This window comes from Octopus bimaculoides, chromosome 26, assembly GCF_046866305.1.
Source record: "Octopus bimaculoides isolate indiv1 chromosome 26, ASM4686630v1, whole genome shotgun sequence".
NCBI classification, from domain to species: domain Eukaryota; kingdom Metazoa; phylum Mollusca; class Cephalopoda; order Octopoda; family Octopodidae; genus Octopus; species Octopus bimaculoides.
In genome coordinates, this window is record NC_142953.1 from 19,154,844 (window position 1) to 19,164,047 (window position 9,204).

Genomic DNA, 9,204 nt, shown 5'->3' on the forward strand with positions numbered 1-9,204 from the left:
TCCTGGGGTCAATTAGCTTGACTAAAAAAGCGGTGCTCCAGTATGGCCACAGTGAAATGACTGAAACAAGTAAAAGAGTACAATCATGAAAAATAGAACAAACTGTGCCATGTAGTGTTTGATCTATTGACCGGATGGTTTGGACAGGATTATCTTCAATAATTGGTGAGATTGATTTTAGTGTTGACCTCAAGCTTAACAGATCAACAACAGGAGAGTGATGTTTTTGATCAGGGTGTAATGCTCTTGGATTTGTAAATGTGGATTTACTGTGAAACAGATCTCAAATCCAGATTGGAGTGGAGTTTCATTTGTTTTTTTTTTTCAAGCAATATTATTTTAATTTCTAGTTTCAAAACTGTTTTTAAAGAAAGTAAGATTGATAAGGATATAGGATTCATAGCATAGAGCAATGTTCTATAATAAAAACATTATACATAAATACAGAAAATAAAAACATTATACATACCCCAGGCCAAAATTAAACTCCTCCTCATAAAAGATTTCTCAAACACTTTGAATACAACAACCACAGCTAGAAAAACATGAAGTGCCTCAATAGTCGTCCACATGATAGATGTCATAAGGAAGTAGTGTAACACAACAGCCACTGCCTGCAACAACAACAACAATGATTTCTAGCATTGATGTAAATTTGGCCTCTTGCAAGGATGGGGTATAGTTAATTCTATGGAAGTCAGTAATTGATTGATATTTTATGGTATTAAGCTCAGAAGGATGAATTTTGAAATAGGCCCTGCTGAAATTTCAACACAGAATTTAGAGACGTTTTAGTACAGAAAGGGATATCGTAATAATAACCTAACATAATAAAATGCAAAGTATGTCCCTGTGGATCATGCAGTATGCTCAGTGAGGGACAGTCAGAGGCAGCAAACAGCAGTGAGCTCTGAATACACCAATATTTTAATGAAAATGAAATTAGATTTTTATCGTAAATTATATTTATCAATTTCACACACACACACACAAACAGGATATATTGTTATATACAATAAAATGATTTCATTGATCTAAAACACATAAACAAATGAACACATGCACACACACATTCATGCACTCTCAGATGCATATGTATGCCCATGCATAGATGTACTTAAATGGGTATATGTATGTATGAGTGTGTGTATATATACATATACATACATATATATATATATATATATATATATATATATATATATATATATATATAGTTTTAGGGAAAATAACCAATTTTCAAGAACTCATCGATGAAAATCCACTATCACATATAGAAAATTTAATAATTAAAAGCACAATAAATGAGTATAATATAAAGTAAAGTAAATATCATAAGATATTTACTTTACTTTATATTTACTTTACTTTATATTACTTTACTTTATATTATACTCATTTATTGTGCTTTTAATTATTAATTTTTCTATATGTGATAGTGGATTTTCATCGATGAGTTCTTGAAAATTGGTTATTTTCCCTAAAACTATATATTTTATATATACTTTATCTATAAGGCTCAATTTAATTTTAATTTTTTATAAATTGATTTTAATTGAGTTTTTTACCTGTAATTTTGGATTTTGTCCCTAATATTATTATATATATATATATATATTTCTCTCCTTTTTTTCTCTCCTTTTTTTCTCTCCTTTTTTCTCTCCCAAGTGCTAGCCAACCTGAACTTCTACAAGGCTGACTTGAAGTCTATCAACAAAGAGATACTCCAACAAAACTGGCTTAAAAGTCTGTCCATGCAAGACACTGACATGAATTTCAATGAATTCATGTCAATAATGTGAGATATATGCATTAAGTTTGTCCCAAAGAAAGCCAACACACATAAAAGCATTATTCCCTGAGATAGGAGAATCCTAATGGGACAGAGGATAAAGATCTTGAACTCCTTAAATAAGGAGCCTAATGACAACAAAAAAAGCTAACCTCAAAATGGCGCTCTTAGAAACTGAGAATAAAATCAGACTCTTCCATGAAAAAGAAAGAGTAAACAGAGAAGTCAGGATGGTGGAAAGTATAAAATGAAACCCTAAAGCCATCTACAAGTTTGCAAAAGAGTTTGCCTCAGTGCGATACAGGATAGGGCTGCTGTTTGATGAAAAGGGCTCAGTGACTGCTGACCACAAGAAAATAAGTGAGGCACTCAATAAACAATTCCAAAGTGTTTTCACCTCCACACTAGAAAACATGAAAATAAACAGACCTGATGAGTTCTTCAACCTACAAGAGAAAAAGGCAACCATCAATTACATTGACGTTACAGAAGAGGATGCATTGTCGGCCATTGACAACTGAGGATGGAGTATTTCTGAAGACTAAGGTTGGCGTTGCACTCAAGATTGACTGGATAGAATAAAATCCAAGCATTTAATACATGGGTGATAGCATCAATTATGTATGGAGCAGGAATTATGAAATGGGAAAAGAAAGAAATGAAGAAAATGGATACCAAAACCAGAAAAAATGTTGATAGCATAAGGAGTCTTTCACCCTAAGAGTGACACCGATAGGCTGTACTTGTCCAGAAGAAAGGGTGCGAGAGGCTTGATCAGTCACCAGGAGTGTATCAAAGCAGAGGGAAATAGCTTAGGGTGGTATAAAAAAAAATGCCAGGGAGCCATTACTGAAACATGAAGAAGGCTGATGCCATCAAAACTGAAAATTGTGCAATGAAAGAAAAATTTAAACAAAAGAACACAAAAAAAGAAAAAGCATGGAAGGAAAAATGTACGGTCAGTTTGCAGGAGATGTGAATGCCAAGATAGATACAGAGGACTGGTGGCTATGGATGAGGGAGAGTGACCTGAAGATAGAGAATTTGATGATTTGAAGTGGAAAATACGAAGGTTATGGTCAGTGAAGAGAGTAGACAACTTACCAATAGTAATTGGTGCACTTGGAAGCATCAGCACTCAGTTTAGCCATGTTGGTAGTTACCAATATGGCTAAAAAAGATTGGTGCAAGGTAGAATACCTGCAAAAATCAGCATTGCTTGGAACTGGAAGAATTCTTTGCAGGGTTCTTGAAGCATGACCAGTAAACAAGGGTCACCTTAGTCTGCTGGCTGTGGACAGCTGACACTTTCCAGCAAAATAAGCTGTGAGTTTTCATCACATAATAATAATAATAATAATAATAATAATAATGATAATAATAATAATATAACATACAGAAAATTGCACTACTGGGTACTGCACACATTCTACGCAAAACACTTTCAATACAGTAAACATAAGAGCACCACAGCAAACCACAGCACATACCCAAGGCGCACAGAGCTGCGCTCGGTAGTGAAGTGAAAGCACGTTATAAAAATAAAACTACTGAATAATAATAATAATAATAATAATAATAATAATAATAATAATAATAATAATGCCAGCCAGGTAACACCAGAGTGGTTGACAATGAGTATGACAGTGTTGTGCTTGAAAAATATTGTAAAAGGCTATACCGTAGACAATTACAGGCTGATATCCTGTTTGCCACTTATGTAGAAATTCTTGGCTGGAATAGTTGCAGAGTCAATGTACAGACATCTGGAAAAAATGGAGTCCTGCCACATGAGCAGAAGGGGTGCAAGCATAAGTGCAGAGGTACCAAGGATCAACTCTTGGTAAACAAAACTGTACTTAGAGACTGCAACAGGAGGAAAACTAACTTATCTGTCATGGATTGATTATCATAAAGTGTACGATATGATCCCACATTCTTGGATTATGGAATATATGAACCTATTTGGTATTGCATTGAATGTTGAGTGATTACTTGGAAAAAGTATGGCAAAGTGGAGGACGGAACTGATAGCACATGGAAGAAGTTTAGGGACAATAGAAATCAGGAGAGGCATCTTCCAAGGGGACCGCCTGTCCCCACTGATCTTTGTACAGTACATGATACCACTAACACTGATTCTGAGGAAAGCAAAGGCTGGGTATATATTCAAGAGCCGCCAACAAAAAAGTCAACCACTTATTATTCATAGATGACCTCAAACTTTATGGTAAAGATGAATCCCAAGTCAGTTCCCTCGTTGATACGGTGTATACTTTCAGTGCTGATATCAGAATGTAGTTCGGACTGAAAAAGTGTGGTGTGTTAGTCTTGAAGAGAAACAAAATCAAATGTATGACTGTGCTAGGGATACTGTCGGGGGAGGTTATGAAGCAGATAGAAGAGACAGGCTATAAGTACTTGGGGATATTGGAAATGGATAAATTGATGGAGAAAGAAATGATAGAAAAATTTAAGGTAGAGTACTTGTGCAGAATGAGATTGATCCTTAACCCTTTTTTACCAACCCGACTGAAACCGCCTCTAGCTCTGTCCACCAAACCATAATTTATATTCCTAACACTAGCTGAATGATAACTAAGTGATTTTACTAAATTCTTTGTTATATTTAAAATTAAGTGAAAGAAACAGAGCATCTCAAAATAAATACAGTAACGAAAAGGTTGTCGAAATTAAATGGACGGAATATGATTGAAGCTAACAACACCTGAGTGATTTCGCTAGATATAGAGCAGGGATAATTGCATGGACAGTAGATGAACTAAGCAGCTTAGACAGAAAGACAAGGAAGTTGCTGACTAGATATGGGATGCTCCACCCAAAAAGTGACATAGACAGACTGGAAGTTAGAAGGTCAGGCGTGTGTAGGATGGAAGATTGCAAAGATAAAGCACTGTACAAGGACTTGAGAATGAATGAAACTGAAAATAGTGGATAAAGAAAAGAATGCATGGACTATTTCATAGGGATGTTGAAGAATAGACAGACAGAGAAGAAAGATAGCTATGGATGACTAAACATGATCTAAAGCTGGAAACAGAGGCTCTAATATGAGCTGCCCAAGACTAAGCATTAAAAACCAATTATATCAAATACAGAATAGACAACACATCAGAAAGTGATATGTGCAGAATTTGAGGACAAAATAGTGAAACCATATGGCATATTACCAGTTAATGTATGCCACCAGCCCAGAAAGAATATGAGACATCATGACAACATAGCAAGGATTATCCATTGGACACTTTGCAACAAGTATGGAGTTGACGGAGCAAAAAAGTGGTATGAACATAAACCCGAAGGCATCATCGAAAAAGATAATGCAAAGATCCTGTGGGATTTTATGATTCAGTGCGACCATGAGATAGAGAATAGGAAACCAGACATAGTGTTAATTGAGAAAGAAAGCAAATGATTCTGGATGATAGATATAGCATGCCCAGATGACAACAAGGTATGTGATAAGGCAGAAAGAAAAGTTGAAAGATATGACAGGTTAGCTTGGGAAGTTAAGCAGTTGTGGTCACTGAAAAAGGTGTTAGTAGTACCAATAATTGTTGGAGCCCTAGGAACAGTGAGTAAAAATCTTGAGAAGTACATAGAACAAATAGGGGCTGCAATAAGGGTGAACCACTCAAATACTTCAGAAGGTGCTCGAAAAATAAGGGGGGATATCTTAGTGCACTGGTAGTGAACAGCTGACACTGTAGTACATCTCCAGCATTGGAAGCTGTGCAAAGACAATAAAATAATAAGGCTTCTTATCTTAACAAATTGGAAGTGTTATCATGTACATTGTTTTGTCTTGGTATAAAAGATGGGCTACAGCAAATATTCTGCTCAATACCACAGATTCAGTTGTTTGATCTTAACCAGTTGAGCAAGTCCCTTAGTGGCTGACAATATGTGCATCTCTGATTACAAGCAAAAGTAGTGGGGGAGCATGATAGCCATGTGTTGAGAGGAGTTCTTTGGGATTTGGATTATTCACCTCTGGAAATATGGGTGTTTCATTCATCATTTTTAAACAAACCTTATTCAGGTACCTTATGAGTAGGATGGGCTACTCAGCCTGAAGAAAATTCTAACTGGGCCCCACCTGCAAGGTCATGCGATGTTTATTTTGATATGAGATCACCATGTTGTGCACATGTGTGATTGTGATGCATTTGCCTGGTGTACCCTTAACTGACAGGTAGTCATGATTGGTATACTGGCATTGTATATTTTACATCAGTGTCACTTTAATGGCATATACTGCTCTCTCTCTCTCAATAATAATAATAATTGCAAAATCCTGTAGGATGTAATGATCCAGTGTGATCACCAGACCAGACATAGAAAACTGGACATTGTTGTGGTGAATAAAAAAAGAATGAACATGTATAATAATTGACATAGTATGCCCTGGTGACAACAGGATTAATGCGAAATAAGAAAAAATGAACAACTATGACAATTTAAAGTGGGGAAAGTTCTCATTTTCAGTGACTCCTACTGGGGTTTTCTCATACCACGTCTTTGATCTTTGTAGGCCGTGATTTCCACAGAGCTCCCAATGGATTGTTCTTGCCACAATGTCATTGTGTCATTTGTATTTACATTGTACCAATTCCAGGCATTTGCTAACAATGTGCCGTACCGTTTCACCCCTCTCACCACACATTCTGCATTTGTTGTTATCAGTGGTGTTGTCAATTCTGCACTTCATATAAGTGGTACTTAACGCTTGTTCTTCAGCCGCACAAATGAGGTCTCTCCTCCTCATCCATAGCCACCGGTCCTCTGTATTTGTCTTGGCATTCACGTCTCTTGCAAACTGACCATACATATTTTTTTTTCCTTCCATGCTTTTTCTTTTTTTTTTGTTCCTTCATTTGTTTAAATTTTTCTTTAGTTACACATTTTTCAGGTTTGATGATGCCAGTCTTCTTCGTATGTTTCAACAGTGGCTACACGGCATTTTTTATATACTACCCTAGGCTGTTTTCCTCTGCTTTGATACTCCTGGCAACTGATCAAGCCTCCCCCACCCTGTCTTCTGGACAAGTATAGCTTATTGGTATCACTCTTAGGGTGGAAGGCTCCATTTGCTGTCAACATTTTTCTGGTCTTGTTATCCATTTTCTTCATTTCTCTCTTTTGTCATTTTATAATTCCCACTCCTTACCAAAGTGATGTTATCATCCACGTATTAACTATTTGGATTTTATTCCATCCAGTCAATTTTTAGCATAACACCAACCTAAGTCTTCGGAAATACTCCATCCTCAGTTGCTCTTTCATTTCATTTTCCATTATCTCGTTGTACTCTAGTACATCTTCCATTTCAATTTACTTAATCAAGTCTCTATCTGGTAATTCAATCCCTACTAAGGAGTGTACCTTGCCTCTTTTTAAGTAGATTATTCTGCACTTCTTGAGTCCAAATACCATTATAACATCAGTACTAAAACGTTGGGCCGTGTTCACCATGGAACTCACTTGTGTCTCATTTTTGCCATACAACTTCAAATCCTCCATGAAGAGGAGGTGGTTGATTGTTTGGGATTTTCCCTTTAGTTGGTACCTCAGGTTCATTTTCCTGAGTACAAAGGTCAGGGGTATCATGCACAGAACAAAATGCAACAGAAATAGGTTGTCACCCTGGAAAATCCCTCTTCTGATATCCAGTGTGCCCAAGCTTTTTCTGTAAGATGTCAGTTCAGTTTTCCATCCCACCATACTTCTCTTCAGGAAACACTTTACATTCCTCACAATTCCAAAGAGATATAAGCACTTGATGATCCATGAATGTGGAATCATATCATCAGCTTTGCAATAGTCAATCTAGATCATTCCCAGATTTGTTCTCCTTCATTTACAATCTCGCATTACCATTTTGTCTATCAGTAGTTGATCTTTGGTATCTCTGCATCTCCTTCTACAGCCTTTTTGTTCCAGCGGTAATATATCATTCTCATCAAGAAATTTGTACAGCTCTTCTGCAATTCCTCCTGACAGTAACTTCTACATTAATGGAAGGCAAAAAACTGGTAATTGGCAGCAGTATTTCCCTTTGATGCATCCTTCAGACACAATACCATTTGCCTTTCTGCCAACCAGCCTGGGATTTCTTCTCCATTGATCAATGCATTAAATTGTGCTGCGGTCAAATTATGGCAATAACTGAACTTTTTTTATCCAAAATCCATGCACATCATCAAGTTCTGCTGCTTGTCTTTTTACTCATATTTCTAATACTGTCTTCTGTGAAGTGTATAACCTCTTGCTGAGGATAAGAAGCTGTTTGCTTCAGTCTGTAGAGCCATTCAGCTGTAATATTATGTTGTTCTTGCTTACTCCACCTTTTACCCCCAAAAAGAGGACTTCCATCAGCATCAGGAACTAATCTTTCAAGTTTTTCATCGTTATTAATCTCTTCATAAAATCTTTTGGGGTTGGTTCTAAACAATTCATTTTGCTGACATTGCTTAATCCGTTGTTCAAACCCAGTTAGCTTTGCTTTCTTGGCATGTATGCACTGCTTCAGTTCTTCAATTACAACATTCAGGCCTTTTGTATCTACACCATATTTCTTCCTAACTTTTTCAAATTTCCATTCATTCTTAAGTTCTCCATTTCTTTTCCTGACAAGTATTGACACTACATTGTTCAAGGAGTTTATTTTTTTCAGAAATTCTCCTTTTCCACCACAGTTGTTTATTTCCTCTTCTATTCATTGCTGTTCTATTCTCAGTAGTTATCAATCCCATCCTTTCTGCCACAATCCTACCAGCAGCCTTGATAAGATTATTTGTTTGTGTGATGTTCTTTGTTTCAATATGTCTCAGTACAATATTGACCTTATTCGTCTCTTGATTTAATCTCCATTGGTTAGCCTTCTTCAAGTTGCACATAAACTCTGTCCCTTCTATATTTAATAGATCCAAAATTCTGTCTATTAATAATTGATCCTCATTATTTGAGTAATCACTGATCACAATTCATGGTATTATATTCTTGCAAACAATTATCCATCCCTTCCACTATACCACTTTCATTTCTCACATGGCCAACCTCACCTGATATCCTTCCTTTTATAGCTTCTAGCTCCAATTCTGTTAACCATCCATTCTTTTGTATTGCTCTTGCTTGGTCACATAATCTCTGTTCAGTAATTTTGAACAGTTCCATTGCCTTCCATATTATTATTATCATTATTATTATTTTAAATTTTTGCCACAAGTGTTCAACTGGTACTATTTTATCAACCTCGTAAGGATGAAAAGCAAAGTCGACCTTGGTGGAATTTGAACTCAGTACATAAAGACAGATAAAATGCCGCTAAGCATTTTGTCGGTCTTTATGATGAATGGAGTAAAAGGAAAAGATGATCCACAGAGGGCTGA

The 9,204-nt window shown here is 36.2% G+C and overlaps 1 protein-coding gene across 7 annotated transcripts in view; it reads right to left on the minus strand.

Annotated features, from left to right (window-relative positions):
• Window positions 1–305: 305 nt before the first annotated feature.
• The window catches only part of LOC106881065 (uncharacterized), a 368,052-nt gene continuing 359,153 nt past the window's right edge, over window positions 306–9,204 (minus strand). For all 7 annotated transcript variants that reach the window (XM_089342524.1, XM_089342528.1, XM_089342523.1 and 4 more), the window contains one exon: window positions 306–614. In XM_089342524.1, coding sequence (XP_089198650.1) covers window positions 432–614 — 183 coding nt within the window. In that variant the 3' untranslated portion in view covers window positions 306–431. The remainder of the gene's footprint in view (window positions 615–9,204) is intronic.